Below are 17,534 nucleotides of genomic sequence, written 5' to 3' on the forward strand. Positions count from 1 at the left end.
AATGCCAGGTGTAAAAAATCGGCTTTATGTGAATCTCTTATTCATTAATAACTGTTCTACGTAGAAACAAGTGATTATTATTGCTTTTGATTCCAGTTGATCCTCAACCTCCTGTCTCCAGACCAACTGAACCAGTTTCTGCTCAGCGAAAACCTTTAACAAGAACAGCGGTAAATAGTTATTAACGAGCAAGACCAATCAACCGAGAATCAATTCCGTATTTACTCAAATAAGCCTCTAATTTGGGGCATTTCTGGACATATCTGCAAAAAGGTGCGGTTTTGATGCAAAGAAAGTCCCCATGCTGTGTTAGAGTTACTTTTTAGTGTTTTCGTTTTTTCTAATTTCACGAAATTCCTCCAGTAAGCGCCGCATTGGGACCGCGGCGGTTATTCAAGAGAGGCGCCTATTGGAGTAGATAAAGTACTTACTTAGGTGGAGTCATGTTGCATAAGTAAAATGTTTGTCTCAAGAATGTTATAAATAATCGTTGGTCACATTTGGAATATCTGCTTGTAAAAATTACGTTTTTCTCAGGTAGTAGCAGTAGTGGTACCAAGTGAAGCTATGATCCTCGCAGTTGTGAACGCAATTTTAGCAATTGGTTTGAGAAGCCTGAAAAATCCACTACTTCAAAGGGGTTTAAACCCGTGATCTCGTGATACTGGTGCGACGCTCTAACTAACTGAGCTATGAAGCCACTGACGTTGGGAGCTGGTCATTTGTGGGTTCTAATTTTCCCGAGGTGAATGAATCAACGATGAAATAATATATATAATGAATCGTGTATTGAACTGCGGATATGAAATCAAGTGAAGCCATGATCCTCGCTGGCTTCATAGCTCAGTTGGTTAGAGCGTCGCACCTGTATCGCGTGGTAACGGGTTCAAACCACATTGAAGTCCTGGCCCCAGTTGGTCAAACGATGGATAGCGCTATCCACCGGATAAATCATTATCCAGCGGATAAACACTGGCAAAACCGATTGAATTATCCAGTGGATAGTGATTTATCCGGCGGATAGCGCTATCCATCGTTTGAACAACTGGGGCCTGAAATTTTCAGGCTTCTGCGCGCAATTGCTAAAAAAATGATTTGATTTGCGTTGTTGATTTCAGTTTGCAGTGTCCGCACTGAATTGGTGGTTCAGCGCTTAAAGACTACACACTTAAATAAAGTTCCTTTCCATTCCTTTCCTTTGGTGGAAAGATTTGTTTATCGATGAAAAATATTTGAGTTTAGATGTATTTCAAAACAACCAACTCCTAAGCCCATCTATTGTTGACTAGTTTAATGATCTTCATAAATTTGTCTTTTATGGCTTTCATTTAGAAATCGGGTGGGGAGGATAGAGAGAGCTACCCCTGTTGAACTGTCAAAATCTGACCAATCAGATCTTACCGGAAATATGAACCAAATGAAAATAAACATCTTGCAAGGATTTTCTCGGGACCGCAAGGCGAACAACACTCCAAAGGAACTTTATTTAGGAAGGAAACCAAATGCTGAAAGTCCTAGTGATTATTGTGGATGCTGTAAAATGTCATTGAAAGTCCGCTACAGAGATACCTGGAAGTCCCGTTCATCTCTCCTCCCCGCCCTCCCGCACCCCGTAAGAGAGCTTGCTCGTAGGCTAGCTACCATGATATTTCATTAGCTCCAGCAATAATTGTACATTACATCATTGGTTGCTTCTATGACTTACACCTAATATGGAAAGTGATTCCGGTCGTCTTGTAAAAGCAAAACAAAATAATTCAATAAAGTTTGAGTTTAATTTTTAAGTGTCCAAGCGTTCAGAATTAAATGAAAATTTAGTGAAACAATAATTCCGTTCGCGCTTGCTCGATATGAGACTGGTTATAGCCAACTCTAGACCCTTACCCATCTCATATCCAACACGACGCGTACAAGGAATAATTATTGTTAAGTTCTTTTTTCATCCCAACAGAGCATGTTGAGCATGACCTTGGTATTGATTGTCTGTACATCATTATAGATACGAAGAGGTGTTGCTACTCCTGTCAGACCAACGGAGCGAGTTCCAGAGCCGAGGCCTAAACCTCATGCATCTGTTAATACTGGAGGCTTTATTGGTCAAGTTGTAAGGGGCAATCCGGTCGCACCATACCCTTTTCCTGGTCCCAGGGGAGCAAGAAAGTTGCGGCATTATGGCTATGCGTCTTGGGCTTGCTTTATACTTATATCCTTGTTAAGGAAACGTCAAGAGAAAAGGCTTGAAGCGATGGAACAGCTCAACGGTGTTATAAACCAAGCTATCGACGAACTCCATAGCAAGCACTATCTTGATCGCGATGGTGCTATTTACGCCTTACTTCAAGATGCAACCCAAGAGGATGGCCTTGATCTGAAAATAAAAAATCCTGGCGTTTTTCAGAGACTATCACAGGAATCTCAAGCGGCAATTCGAGAACTTTCATCAATTGTTGAGAATCTTGTTGACAATATTGTCCAAATTAATCCTTCCAATGGACTTCTCAGTGCTACCAGGGAAGGTGTCCTGTGGGAGATGACACAAGTGGGTGTCCTGTTACCACAGGACTATCTATGGCAAGTGGAAGAGGTGACGAAATTTGATTGCCAAGGGCTACAAGATTTCTTTTTAAGTGTTTACAGTAAGTATTACGCAAAACCAACTTTTTGCCGTCGTATTACACTTTTTAGGAGAATATAACCTTTGGGGCTCACGGAGAACTGGTCCAAGTAACCAAGCAAATTAGTGCCGTGCTCTTTCTCGGACTGTTTGTCTCAAGAGGCCTTGTGTCGACACTTTTATTGAAGCCAGCTGAGTATGGTGTCATGGAGACCGCCCCAAGTGATTTAGCGTCGTCAAATCTAAAGGTTAGGAAACTGTGTTAGAAATACCTGTAACCTCTTGGGTTCTTGGGGTTGAGCACGGCGATGCTATGCGGGAGGTCGTGGGTTCGAGTTCGGCCGGACCAACACTCAGGGTCAGGAGCTCATCACCCGGAGCGTGCAACTTAACTATACTTGTGCAACGGCGTTTTCACAAGTAAGGTTATTTTTAGATTGAATTTCCCACTAATGAGACTCCCACAGGACCCGATGACCAATTACAAGAAATTTAGCTGACGTCATAGGGTCACCGAACCGTAACTGACTTAGTTTTTTGACCTAATTCGCGGGAAGGGCTAGTCTAAAAATAAATCTACTTGTGAAAACGCCGTTTCACAGACGCTGTATGGAAGTTGCACGCTCCAGGATGGGCTCCTGTCAGGGTCTTAAAATAACTGAAGAGAAAGTGCTGCCTCTGTAATTACACCCGCAAATGGTTACACTGTCTAGACTTCTCGGATATGGACGATAAACTGTCTCAACAACCCTTTCCTGTGGGACGTAAAAGTACCCACACATTATTCGCAAAGAGTAGGGCATGGAGTTCCTGGTGTTGTGCTCTGCCTGTGGTTACCAGCTACATCAAGCTCTTCTAAAATCTGAGGGTAAATAAAGATATGATATGATATAATATGATATGATATGGAGTGGAGGTTTTTTGAAACAAGGAAAAAACATAGTTACTGATGGGTTTTATTCCTAAAAACTTCGTCTTTTGGCCTTCAAGGAAACTTCTTCTCATTTGTTGGTGCAAACAATACTGAGCCAACATGTAAGGAATTTCGCAGCGCAGTGGGAACTTGTCGTTCGATGCGTTTGAAATGGATTGAATTTTTCCTGGTCATATCCTAAGGGAAAGTTTAAGTACTGAACCTAAACGACGGGATGTGTGCAGCATCGAACTGATAGAGCTCCGGGTGTTTGCATCCGATGGGGAAATGAGCTAGAAGTTTAAGTCAAGTTTTCTTTTACGAGTAAAGTGCACTGCGTTCCCACGTGCTCTCACTTGGATAAAAACTTGCCTTGAAGAACTTGCATGCGTGCATTTCAGAAGCGTGCGGTCAAAATCACGCATTCAGCTGCCATTGCGCACGCAATATGGGATAGTCTTAAATGTCAAAAATCGTAAGAGTTTGCGCACTTTGTTTTTCTGCGCGTGAAGTTCACGAGCTAATTCTGTGTCTCAGCATTGTCTTTTTTTCATAAAAAAACATCAAACGTGTCAAAAATACATAGTTAATACAATTATATGAACTATGAAGAAACAAAAGGGATTTAATTTATCCACGATAAGAAAGTTTTAACACGAGTCGCAGAATTCAGTGAGCGTGGTCTTTCCAAACAGAATTTAACTTTAGGTATCCGATGACTCTCTGTCAGACTGACAAACCTTTAACAAAAACAAAAGTAAGCAATTCATTCTCCTTTACATGACATTTTTGTTCTTTTTTTGCGCAGGTTCTGGCTTCTATTCTTATGAAAATTGTTCGTGAAGTTTCGCTGTTGCAAAAGAATAAAATCATGGTAGGAAAGGTTTTCTGTTAACATCGCCTATTCACATCTTTCTCACTTTGAAATTCTCGTAATTTTGCGGTCAATTTATTCTGCGCCCAAAGTTCTGTGCTCAGTTACCAGACCTTTGTATAAAAGCGAGGCTGAAGTTGACCAAACCTCATTGCTTTTCTTAAGTAAAACATGTTGTTGTAATGCTAACTATTTCCTATAGAATTGTAAAATGGTCTATTGAGAACAGGACTTTTTCAAGCAACATCAATAGTCGCCATTAACAATAGAGAAATGTACGACTTCTGGTGGACGAACAAAAGAAGCTTTTGTTCTCGGTCACCAACATGGCGGCGATGACGTCACATGAAAACCCCCTATAAAAAGAGCACTGATAATAAAGCAATTGATTTATTTTTTCCAGCCATTGGCATCGGAAATCAGCTCCCAGGTCTTTAGCGACGAAGATATGAAGTACATTTATAAAAAAATAGATGACTCCATAAACTGGTCAAAGGTATTTTTTTTCCTTCAGTGCATCAGTTCATATAGCGCCCAAAAGACCTTATTCGATTGCGCATCTTGTTTTCTCAATTTAGATCATGCGACAATATTCAATTAAGTGTGTTACTTTCAAGTTGGACATTTTCATGCTCGCACGAATTTTTTTTAATTCATGTATATTACGTCAGACCTTGTAAAGTCGTTCGGTTGGGACACTCGGCTTGAACACAGGCCATTGCCTGAAATTTGTAGAACTGAACGGATCAGATTAAATGGTTTAATCTGATCCGTTCAGTTCTACAAATTTCACAATAATCTTATCAACTGTTGTTTCCCTAGGTTAATTACACGCTTTAGTAATATTAGGAACACCAGAAGATATCAATTATGTTACCAGCAACCCCAATCAGGTATCTTAGCCTTCAGTGGCCCAGTTGCGCGAAACCTGGTTAGCGCTAACCGTTGGTTAAGTGGTATCAAAACCTAGAAGTTTCTGTGGTATTTAACGCTGGTTAGGGCTAACCATGCTTCGAGCAACTCGAGCCAGATATTCGGGTTTTTTTTTCAAGAACAATTAGAATCTGGAACTGACCACCTCATGAAATAGTTCCTGCTAAAACTTTATCTGCTTTTAAGCACTCTCGTCCCCAGAGCCCTCCATTTCCTTTGATCATGCGACCACCTGCCCAAAGGAAACGGCCTTTCCTCAAGATACCTTGTCACTTGCGCATGCTTTTAAGCTCCGCTGGCCTTACCCTCCCAGTCTGAGAATAATGCAATTTCGATATATTAAGGGCGCGTTTGATTGACCCTATTCCGGAATAAGACTACGTGGAATGATGATTACAACGGTATGTTTGGCGCGTTTCAAAACAGCAAGGATAATAAAAATATGTTTAAAATAGCATTTTAGCAGATATTTGACAATGTTAATGTGAATCTCCGTAAAAACGAAGGATTTCTAACTTGTATTCCATGTATACGGTCAATCGAACGCACCCTAAAATTCAATCCAAGACAAAAGGCATCATCTCGAGGCTGTGGGGAATAAACTCATACAAATCCTAATATTTATCTTCCCAGAGCCTCGGGACATGCCTTTTGTTCAGTTAGGACTGAATTTTAATATATCGAAATTGGTCTATTAGTGAAAGAAGCTTTTCAAAGTTCAAACTAACAATACAGAGGGTTAGATTATTATTATTTATTATTATTATTATTATTATTATTATTATTATTAGATTTCCAGACTGAGAGTATCACACTTGATCTGTGTTAGGAAAACAAAATATACAGGCGAATAAGGTCTATTGGAGCAATTCAAATCGGATCAAATGTTGGTTTTCAAGGAGAAGAGAAAACCGCAGCAAGCTGAAGAATACGGAATTTAAACAACCACAATGGCAACGTTAATAAAAAACGTCACTCCAAAATATAATTTAGCGCTATCGCAAGTATTTCGCAATTATTCCGTCTTGTTCACATTAGAGAGCTTTAGATTCTAGGACGAGGACGAGAACGAGTACGAGATTTGACTGCCCTTTTTTAGCGAAAATACTGAGAAGATTTATAACCCGGTCGATTAATCTTACTCTTTGTCAGCAATATATAGGTTGCTCAGTCATTCTTATTGCTGGTAACTGAGCCTTTTTGCTGATCGAAAAATGCCAAAACTGCTATCGTGTTGTTGACTCGCTTTAACACGACGGCATTTGTGCAAAACCTCGAACTAGAATGACGACGATATCGCGTTTTTTCCTCCAAAATGACGCTGGTTTGCGCGCGCTCACTGCGCGTCCTAGAATCCAAAGCTCTCTATTTTACCATGCGGGCGAACTCAGGTCCTGTAATTGGATGGTTACGGTTTTAAAGTAAAAATAGAAAATGAATGGTTCATTGTTATCTGCTCATGTTGTCGTCAAAACCCTAAAATTTGGTGTTTTTACGTTCTTGTTTTTCTGGACTACGGCAAAGAAATGCACGGAAATTCGTGCCAGTATTTTTCCCAACCAATCATGTTTTTACTTCGTGGCGTTGTCGTTGCCGTAACCGTCGTCTTTGTTTTAACTCCCCAATAACCTCTCGGGAATTAAAGCCGTCCGTTTCTGGAAAGCCCTTAAACTTTTTGTAGGTGTATTTCTGGTGACTTAACGCATGATCAGACAACGACTCACTTTCCAATCCGAGAGAGAGATTAAGCAAGTAGCGTTCATGGCAAACGTCAGGTTGAAATTTGCGTTTAGTTACAAAAAATCAAAGAAACTGCTTTGATGAGTTTTATTTCTTGCATGTTAGCAACGGTTAGAGCGGTTTTCAATCGAATGTCGTTAAAAAACTAATACCAAAGTAATTACTTCGACCAATCACAGCAGGCGCAAACAGCGCAATGAGCCAATCCAAATTCGTAGCAATTCCATGTAACTTGCTCAAAGCGCGGGAAAATTCGCGCGTGAAAGTCGCGATTGGTTTTGCTTTTCCTTTTCATTGGTTGATAAACTGGCACGAGATTTTTAAACCAATCACTAAGCGTAGCAATTGCAGTCACGTAATTACTTTCGACAGTCATTTGAAAACTGCGCAATGGCGCAGCTCATATCAACGAGAGAGACAAGTTAGAATAAGAGAATTTTCATGCTTTTATAGACAGACAGACAGACAGACAGACAGTTTATTCTCTCAAACATAAACAGGTTTACAGAGAAGTATAATGAAGACTTGATGAGAAAGAGCCTGCCGTTTACCGTTTCACGTAACTAATACCCCATTCACACCAATAAAACATGTTTAATTAACCTGGGTTTAATAAAATGAAAATCAGTCACAAAAAAATCTGCGACTGGGTTAAACATGAGATTCGAGTGAGTTTCAATACATGCTTTCATCTGTGCTAAATTTGTAGTCGACTAAAATCAGTATACATGACACAAAAAAAAAACACTTTGAAAAATGGTTAAGGTTTGGTGTGAACGGGGCATGAGATGAGCGCGAGGGTCATTTCTCTCTTTTGTCTACAGGCCGGACTTCAAATATATACATCGAAGCCTTTTCACCAGAACACATGGGCCCATTCAAACTGACCTGCTCCCAATAGGCCATTTTCGAGTTCATGTCTGCCTTCTCTTCAGTGCGAGTCTAAGTGCGAAGTTTTTCTTATTAAAATTAGTTTTCATTCACATGTAAAGTAGACCTGATTACCATCACAAAACCTTCGCACCTAGACTGGCTTTGAAGAGGAGGCAGACATGAACTCGGAAATAGCATATTGTGTTGCTTCATTGCTCGGTTGTTAGAGCATCGCACCAGCATCGCAGAGGTTCGAATCCCATTGAAGGCACCTGAATTTTTCAGGTGTCTAAAAGAGACAACTGTCCAGATAAAAGCGAGGATCGTTTCTCTCTTTCGTATAGAGCGACTTTCGTATGACTGAAAAAAGTGTTCTCAATTTGTTTCACGGACCAATGTTTGGCAAGATTAAAACAAAGCTTCTCCTTATTCCCGCCAAGGAAACTCCTAATATGAACAGTAAACAGTTCGATTGTCCAATCACATTACTGCATTTCAAATGATGTCAAAGCGAAACTTTCCAGAAAGTTCCATGGAGAGATGACGTTGTTTGCAACTGCTTTCACTAAGCCAATGAAAATTCGCGGTCTTTTGTTTTTGTTCGATAGGCCAATTAAATGTTTTGCATTTTTGTTTACGTTCTGTTTTTACGTTTTTCAAGGTCATATGAAAGTCGCTCTATTGTACCCAGTGAACAAGATGGAATAACCGCAAATTGAATTCTGAACTGACGTTTTGATTGACACGGCCGTCATCAAAACTCGAGCAAAAATGCCGTGATCAGTCCTATCTTAGAACTATTTTAGAAGAGCTGGCCGTGCGAAAGATGTCGAGACGCGGTTGTTTATTACAAGAGAAAAATATCAATATGTTTTCATTGTTTTCTCACAGGCAAGTCTTAAGGAATGGGCTGAGGCTTTCGTTGACGCATTAGACAGAAGTTGACGCTCAGAGAAAGAAACTGCAAGTCGTACATTGCATTTGAAGCGGTTGCAACTGGATTCTGCCCACTGAACGTACTTAATGGTGGAGGACCGGGAGGCCATAAATTCAACTCCTGTTACGCGCAGATTATGGCCGTCATATGAGGCCATTTTCGAATTGCTGTATGCCTCGGCTCCAAAGCGATTCCTGGTGCACAACCATTCAAATGGAAATGAGTGGTGTATTTTCATGCAAATCAAATTCATTATCATGTGAATGGTTTAGCACCAAGACTCGTTTTGAACCAGAGGCAAACAGCAACTCGGAATGGGCCTACTGTAGACTGATACACTGTTTCTTAAGGACGCTAAGGTATTTTTGCCCGGTTTATGCTTATGCGCGAAAAGCAGATCTTAACAAGTGTTAATAAAGTCGGAAAAAAAAATCGGGAGGTAACCACGCATAATTAATCAACAATACTGTCTTGTAAAAACATTTAATATACACAGCAATGTATAGTGTTCTTTTCCAAATTGAAGCTTAATTATCTCTGAATAAGGGTTATCCCAATTTTATTTTTGGATACCAAGAGCACCTGCTGAGTTCTGCTTTCTCCGCATAGTTTTGAACCGCGCAAAAATATCCCTGTATTAATAAGCACCGCCGATAGGAAATCCGAGTATCTCGAGATGCGCAGAACGTATGTGCAATAACAGTAGTAATCTAATAGACCTCTTTCATTATGGCAGCCTAATAAAATATTCTTTTGTTTTAATGCTAATAAGCCTTTCTAGCCTCGCTACGACAGGCAAATTTGAAAATAATATTTGTTTCAAAATGAGGGCAGTAGGTCTAATTAAAATAAATACAAAAGAATGGGAAGGTGGGCAACCATTTATGAAAAAGGTCATCTTCTCCAAATGAAACAAGACGCATTATTTATCAATGGTTATTTTTCTACAAATATTCGAAAATCAACGCTTCTACACCAAGATCACGAGAACTAGTTTTAAAAAAATCAACGTTTTAAACTGAATAAAATGCAAGAAACTTTGTTTCAACGTGCTTTACAATGTGTCCGTTAGCAATTTGATCGACAGTCATCGCTACAAACGTCACAAAAAGATAAGAATGACAGAATTCCATTCACCCTCACTTTCCATCCTCATAATCACGCAGTCAAAAGCATCATTCTTAGTAATTTTAAATTACTCCAAAATGATCCCGAGACTGGTAGAATCTTTTCGCAACCTCCACTTATTTCATTCAAACGCGACAAAAACGTAGGCAACTTTTTAGTTAGAAGCGCGCTCAAAACTAACGAGCAACCCGGCACTTTCAAATGCGCGCGCTCACGATGCAAAACTTGTCTTTTCATTGTTAACACTAGCAAGATATCGGGACCTAAGCGATCTGTTAAGATCACCGATCGTTTCACATGTACCTCCGCAAATGTCATTTATTGCATAACCTGCACGTTATGCAATTAATTATACATTGGTGAGACAGGTAGACGACTAGGTGACCGATTCCGCGAACACCTTCGCGATGTTGAGAAGAATGACAAGGATGCATCCAAGCCAGTCGCTCGCCATTTCAATCTGCCTAACCACTCCACAAAACACATGGCTATCTGCGGCCTTTCCCTACATCTAGGTACGACGGAAAGCCGCAAGAATCTGGAACAAAAATTCATCTTTCAAATCGGCACCCTTAATCCTCACGGTATTAACGAACGCTTTTCATTTAACTAATATATTCCTATTTTTCACGTTGCCATGTTACCACCAATAGCGTAGCTCCTACTCTACTATAAAAACTACACGTAACCCATAATCCCTCGATTCGCTCTGACGAAGGGCTAACGCTCGAAACGTCAGCTTTTAGAATCTCTGTACGGTGGCCAATTTACATTATCAACTCCGTTGATAAAACCAAATTTTTGTATACTACTTCCCCACCGACGCAGCACCACAGTTTCTTTAGAAACTACCCCTTCATTCGTTAGCACAGTTGCTTTGTACGCGTTCTGCTCAAACCCGCGGAGGTTTATCTTTCCCTGGACTTACTTAAAAGTTTTTGCTTTACGCGGCTTTAACATTCGTTTTGTGCTTTTTTAGTTCTTCTAGATATCAAGCATTCCCGCGGGAACGAAGACCTCCGAAGAGACTTTGGAGCAGCCGCTGAGCTAAAAGTCTCTTCTGAGCTTCTCCGTGAAGGAAAGCTTCTCACCCGCGCAAGCTATAGAGCAGAGACCTCAGCAAGCTAGCTGTTTCTACACAACTGACATCGCACAAATCCGTTAAGAGTCAATCTTGACAACAATGAACCAACCAATAACACCAATTAATCCTTCTTGGAGGTGATAAATTAGATCTTAAAATGTCAAATGCACATATAGATAGCAGAATTCCAAATGGCGTTGAAGCGCGGAAGTCTTCAGAACACAACATTCTATGTTTGATCTTGATTAGCTTCTGTAGGCTCTGGGTGTGATTATCAAGGAGTCAGCATCTGTAAGATACAGAGAGGGAAATGTTTTCTGTAGGTTACAAGGAATAGAATAGTAAAGACAATGACTCGCTCAATGATTGGTAGACCAAGTTTTGCCAACACTGAGATTGGCTCAGTTGGTGGTACATCGGATTATCGTACGGGACGTCGCGGGTCGAACCACTTGGGGTCTTAAAATAACTGAAAAGCATGTATCAACGAATGAAATGATACATGAAATGAATCATGTATTGAAGTGCGGATATGAAATCAAGTGAAGCTATGATCCTCGCAATTATGGGCCCAATTTTAGTGTTGAAGTCCTGAATTTTTCAGGCTTCTCTACGAAATTGCTAAAATTGCGTTCATGACTGCGAGGATCGTAGCTTCACTTGATGAAAAGAATGTGTTGTCTACTATTATTTAAGGGTCGCCAGAATACTGTGGGGCGGACCGACCTGTATTCGCATACAGGCTACTAAGGACAACATTCATTTACACTTTCTACTTACAGTGTTCTTGTATTAAGTTTGGGTAGATCAGGCCCACAAATTTGTAGGGTTTTTTCACGCTGTCATCTTCCTTCATATGATCATGAGAATGTTGCCTTTGGTTTTTATTATCCTGTTGGTCACTTTGGCGAGGATCTTCAAATGCCCTAACCAACACGGAAGACCAAACATTTTAATACTTCATTATGATGTTAGATTCGCCTGATAATCTAACAAAGTGTTAGGCTTTGGAATCCAGAATCCAGAGCGTGGAATCTGGAATCCAGAATCCACAGATTTCAATGGAATCTAGGATTTGATGGAATCCATGAATTTGGAATCTAGGATCCACGGGCTGGGATCTGGAATCTGTAGCCCTCCTGGATTCCATTACATAGGGTGATTGGATGGTTTGACATCTTGTACTTGCTGACAATTAGTGACTTGATTAGTGCTATTCCAGGCCTCAAGGAGGGCGAGAAATTACTACAGGCAACGACCCAAACATTAGTGGGCACTGAACAATAAAACTGTTGGAGCGATCCGTGTTCATCATTAAAGTTCTAAGAAGGGGGTTTAAAACAGATCTAAAAATGTTAAAAGTAAATTTTCGACCGCCTTCTGTGGTCTTCTTCAGTTGAATGTACTCTGCAAGTTAATGAATGCAAATATATAGCAAAAGACGTCACTGTTCGTTGCCCCTAAGGGAGGAAACAAGTGATGCGTAAACCCTTCGGAAGGGTGCTCTTTCATTAACAGAGTTCTTGTCCAGGAATGAATGGAACGACTCTAGAAAACGCCTTTTGTCCTTGGATTTCACGCCTGTTTACAAAATGCTCACATAATTTGGGTGTATGTCGTGGCCAGTGGTTTCAGCATGTTGTTCAAGTTCACCACGGAGCCGACATTCACATTCTTACACAATAATTCCTTTCAACTGTTATTTTGTCGGCCAGTCCTTAGGTTTTTTGAAAGCATGACCCAGTGTTTTTAGTGGTTTGACGTTGGGTGCCTCGGGATATCGATTTTGTCCAGTCATTGACAAAATAGCCAGTGGAAATGAGGGGAGCAGGGGCGGCGCAGTGGTGAGAGCACCCAGCTCTGAGCAACGAGGCCCGGGTTTTGATTCCCAGACTCTGTGTCATATATGGGTTGAGGTTGTTGGTTCTCCTCCTTGCTCTGAGAGGTTTTTCTCCAGGTAATATGGTTTTCCCCTCTCCACAAAAACTAAAATTTGATTTAGTGCTCTTGTGCTAAACCCATTGACACTTAAATGAAGTTGTTGTTATTATTATTATTATTATTTTTATTCTCTTTTGTTTCAGTCTCTATTCCAACACCAAAACGAACATACTATCTGCCCCGTGGGTGGGGTGGGGTGGGGTGGGGGAACTTTGCACACAAAGGGGCAAGGATGCTCATTCAGAAATTTTGAATTAAAACCCTAAAGGAGACCAAGTTGGGCGTGGCCTGGGCATTTTTGACCCCTAAAAGATACCATATTTGAAACATTAAATATATACTTTGTTTTTCTTTGCATGCAACCCTAAAGAAGTTTCAGGAGACAACACTGTGAGAAATCAAGAGATGAGACTTCTGAAGGTTTGCTGTTAGCTCCAATGGCTGGCAAATGTACAAGGCCAAAAATACTCCCTTCAATACACAAGCACGAGGGATCAACATGATAAAACCACTGACTACAACTGGCACCTTAGCAGGCAGTCCTTGTTGCATGCTCCAGCAAATTGCATCGAACTGCTTACCATCCCATGTGTGCTCCACATTGTGGACAAACAGCTATGCGCCAAGCATATCCTGGAAACCATGAGTGTTCCTCAACCGCCTACAGAACAAAAACCAATGCAATTTAATTGCAAAGAATATTGAGATGTTAAGCTCTTAAAACATCAAAATTGAGACCACAAACCTAAAAATCACATCAAGGCCCTGTTTCAGATGTGGCCTACCTCACCATGCGACATGATATTGGCTGAAGTCACTGTTATTAGTTCAAAATGTTGACCTGAGAGACAGAGAAAACCTCATTTATTTATTCATTTGTTTATTTATTTAAGACTTTTGCCATTACAACCACAAAAGTAGTTAGTCTAATGACTTAAAAGGAAAGCTAATAAACTTGGGTACCCTGATAAAAAACACAAGTTGGATAAATATCCACCACTAAGCAACGACACTGAGGTGAATAGTTATTTTAGTACATACTAAAACAGTGAGATAAAATAGCACAAAAAGATTATTTTAACTCATTATTTTCGGGCACAAATCCCAGGCAAGTTGCTCGGAGGTGAATAGCAAAGGATATCCAGAGTTTGAGCAGCCAATCAAGCGCACTTTGAACGCTATCCACTGTTTTAGAATATAATAATCTTAGTTATCACATACGGGGCAAAATTACTGAATGCTGATTGGCTGAGACAGAGGGCATTTTTCCTTAATCACGAGGGCATGAATACTTGATCCTGATTGGTTAACAGTTGCTTATCCAGAGAAAGCAAAGTTACAAAAGAATCTTCTTCCAGATTAAACTATTAATTTTTTTAAAATCCACATATAAAATACATTTTAAGCACTATTTCTGTTGACAGCAACAATTATTGAGTTGAACTTTAACCAAATAGGAGCATGTTGTTTGCCACTTTATGTGATAAACATCTAATCACCATGTGCCCTTGTGCAAATTAAGGATTTCTTTCAAATGTATTTTCAAAGGGCAACCTTGTAAAAATGTTGAAAATATGTGTGAAATTAGTCCTTAATTGCCCTCAGACCCATGCAATTAACATAACAGATATGAAGAATGTTTACACGAGCATTGCCTATTTATGACAGAACCAGTAATTGCTTATGGTGTAGCTTTTACTTTTCTCCCTAAATAATGCAACAGATAATCATAAGGAGTTGATAACCTCAAAAGTAAGACAGTAAAAAAACGTTTAGCCTTGATTCAAAAAACAGAAAATTGCTGCTATTATACATAATAGAAGCCAAAATGAATTTGCATGCCTGGTGTCGTAGCTGTTGCAGCTAATTTTTTCATCCCAGTTAAATTTAATAATTTTAACTTTTTTTTTTTGCTACCAGGTAAGAAAAGTAAGTCTGCTAATCTTTTAGTACCCCCTAAAATACCAATCCCCAATTTTTTAGGGTTGCAGCTTGAGTAATGCAAACAACCAATTCTCAAGTCTTACATTAGAAAAAAACTGCCTTTGGTGGGCATAGCATCTGCCACCTAGCCCTCTTCCACCGGTAATAAATAACAAGAAAACCTAGTTCCAGGCAGCAGAGACAACATTCAACACATCCACAATAATTCAAAGTGCCATGATAATGCTAAGTTATTATTATTGAAGTGAATGTACATACAAAAGTGATAAAGAAAACGCAGTAATCAGCTGATAGTGAAATACCATGAGGGTTTTTGAAGAGCTGAATCAAGCACTGTTGAACACCAAGTACTGTGTCATTTCTCTGTCGTAGAGCAAGTTTACTAGCCCTGTTTTCAAGCTTTGAGCCTTCTGCTATATCATGGCCACACCTTCTGCAAAGCAGGGAATCTATGATATCAAGGAAGGGAAAAAATATGTATTTCATAGAGTTCAATCAAAAATTGTTTGAACTTGTGTTTGAAATACCTTGATGGAATTTGATTCTTCAGGTATTATAAAATGTATTCCTGAAAAGAGCTTTTGTTGCTGACTGATGTTTAAACAACCCAAGGTGACTTCCACTCACATTGTTAAATGTCCTTCAAAGACAATACTGTAATAGCCCTTCTCAGGACTAAACTCACCCACAGGATCCAGAATCAAGCAAGGCAATTGAGTTCAATCGGAGCAATAAATGATGTCATTAATTAACCCTTATCCTACTGATTAACACTTACAGATTTTTCTCTGTCTATTGACAGGCAATTTCACTTACCATTGGAGGGTTAAACAGATCTTTAGGGCTGGCAAATTTGCAAATTGCTATAGGAGATCCAGGGTTAAAGCAGTGAAGAGTGCACTCTCACTTGAATTTGATGGTTAATAATAATAATAATAATAATAATAATAATAATAATAATAATAATAATAACAACAATGCAACAACAACCCGAGTTGCATTCACATTAGAAATGCAGCAGGGTTTCCAATCAAAGAAAGATTGATAACCAACTCCTCTTTAATTAAAGGGCTGGGTAATTAAGTATAGGTGAAGAGGCAATTCAAACCAGAACTTGTGAACAGAAAGGCAAAAATGACTTGTTTAGTTAAACATTTTTGTTTTCTGGGACATTCACCAGAAAGACTATGAAGTGAAAAATCAAGGGTCAAATATCACATATTTGTTTAACTCAGAAGGCCAAAACCAAAGGTTACAGACTTCACCATTGGTTAATAAGCAACATAAAGGAAGCAGGTGGAGGGTATTCAAATTAAGTGAAGTGAAAAAACAACAGAGAACAAGCCAATAAAACAACGCAATCAGAGATTGAAGTTGGTTAATGACTAATTAACTTAAAGGCACTTCAATTTTAAGTTGATGTCAATATTTCAGTGAAAACATATGAAGATTCTTTGTGGTAAAAAAACAGCTTATGTTTGGAATTCAACACTCTTTACAATGTGCCTCTGAGATGTTTGCCACAGAACCTTTTGAAGAGAAGAGGAATGGTTTTTCTCACTGTCACAGTTGCTGTCAACAGGCCGTCACAAAAAGACAGAGTAAGTCCCACCTAACTATATTTCTGAGATTGGCATACGCAAACCAATTTTACTATTTTTCTTTGCAAATACTTTAATCTATATTACCCAGAAAGACACCAAGACAATCCTGTGAAATAGGAATTTTATGAAAGATCACGTTTAAGGACGAAGATGAAGATGTAAAATGCTACACAAGAAATTAAATGGCCACAAATTATTTACTAAGATATAAGTCAACATCATCTCAAAAGGTGTTGAAAAGGAAACTATACTGAGAAAACGTGAAACAACTTTCGAAAGATGGCATATGAAAGGCAGGATTTAAAATCTAACGGAAAGTAATCAATGAATAAATTTCAATTTGCAAGGGATTTTCAGGAAGTTGCAAGAATTCTTGAAAGATTAATTTACGTTAAATTCTCAAGAAAGGACGTAATACCGTTTGACGCACTGATAAACACGATTGGACACGCATAACATGTCTGTCCCTCGTCTGGATAAGCAATTAAGCGCCGATGCTTATCCAAAACAAAATATTACACTTCTTTCGATGAGATCACACTGGACAGTACCAGATATGCATGCCCAATTTCTTCCGCTAAATTTACTAAGGACGATGAACAACGAAACTCAGAGGATACCTGAAATTTGTTGAACATCCACGTTTGTTGAATTAGCATTTTTTAAGGTGACGTTTGCCAAAATAATCAGAAAGAGGCTTTGGTGAGAGAAAACGTTCATATTTCTTCGGTTGCAGAAGAGCGAACGCGTTGGGGAGTGAGTGATGGGTAAAACGCGAAAGTGAGGCAGATTTCGAATGACGTGAAAACGAGGCCAAACTTCATTCACTCCTCTCAAATCGCTATTTTAAAAACTCTCTGAAGTCGTGTTTTAACACCAAAAATGAAATGACAAGCAAACTACAAAGAAATCGTCCATTTTCCTCTGAAATCAACAACTGGCCCTGGAA

At 39.4% G+C, this 17,534-nt stretch overlaps 2 protein-coding genes across 2 annotated transcripts in view; one reads left to right on the forward strand and one right to left on the reverse strand.

The window, feature by feature from the left end:
- Positions 1-9,926, forward strand: part of LOC138003316 (uncharacterized) — a 21,886-nt gene extending 11,960 nt beyond the window's left edge. Inside the window, exons 7-12 of the mRNA XM_068849317.1 lie at positions 97-170; positions 2,000-2,584; positions 2,686-2,862; positions 4,336-4,401; positions 4,805-4,897; positions 8,839-9,926. Of these exons, the coding sequence (XP_068705418.1) occupies positions 97-170; positions 2,000-2,584; positions 2,686-2,862; positions 4,336-4,401; positions 4,805-4,897; positions 8,839-8,892 (1,049 nt within the window). The 3' untranslated portion in view covers positions 8,893-9,926. The remainder of the gene's footprint in view (positions 1-96; positions 171-1,999; positions 2,585-2,685; positions 2,863-4,335; positions 4,402-4,804; positions 4,898-8,838) is intronic.
- Positions 9,927-10,073: 147 nt separating this feature from the next.
- On the reverse strand, positions 10,074-17,365 carry LOC138003326 (protein cereblon-like). The gene is made up of 6 exons (XM_068849331.1): positions 17,206-17,365; positions 15,284-15,430; positions 13,823-13,878; positions 13,619-13,698; positions 11,877-12,022; positions 10,074-11,385 (listed from the first exon to the last, which is right to left on the reverse strand). Exons 1-6 carry the CDS (start codon positions 17,303-17,305, stop codon positions 11,342-11,344), a joined length of 573 nt encoding a protein of 190 aa, XP_068705432.1. The 5' UTR covers positions 17,306-17,365; the 3' UTR covers positions 10,074-11,341.
- Positions 17,366-17,534: the final 169 nt, after the last annotated feature.

This window comes from Montipora foliosa, chromosome 5 (assembly GCF_036669935.1).
Source record: "Montipora foliosa isolate CH-2021 chromosome 5, ASM3666993v2, whole genome shotgun sequence".
NCBI lineage: Eukaryota > Metazoa > Cnidaria > Anthozoa > Scleractinia > Acroporidae > Montipora > Montipora foliosa.

Excerpts from the sequence above, each read along its gene's own strand:
- LOC138003326 (XM_068849331.1), bottom strand. The coding sequence starts at position 17,305 with ATGAACGTTTTCTCTCACCAAAGCCTCTTTCTGATTATTTTGGCAAAC. Across the intron at positions 13,699-13,822 it reads ATATCATGTCGCATGGTGAG|GCGGTTGAGGAACACTCATG; the intron begins GTAGGCCACATC and ends TTTGTTCTGTAG. Across the intron at positions 11,386-11,876 it reads AAACTTAATACAAGAACACT|ATGCTGACTCCTTGATAATC; the intron begins GTAAGTAGAAAG and ends TGTATCTTACAG.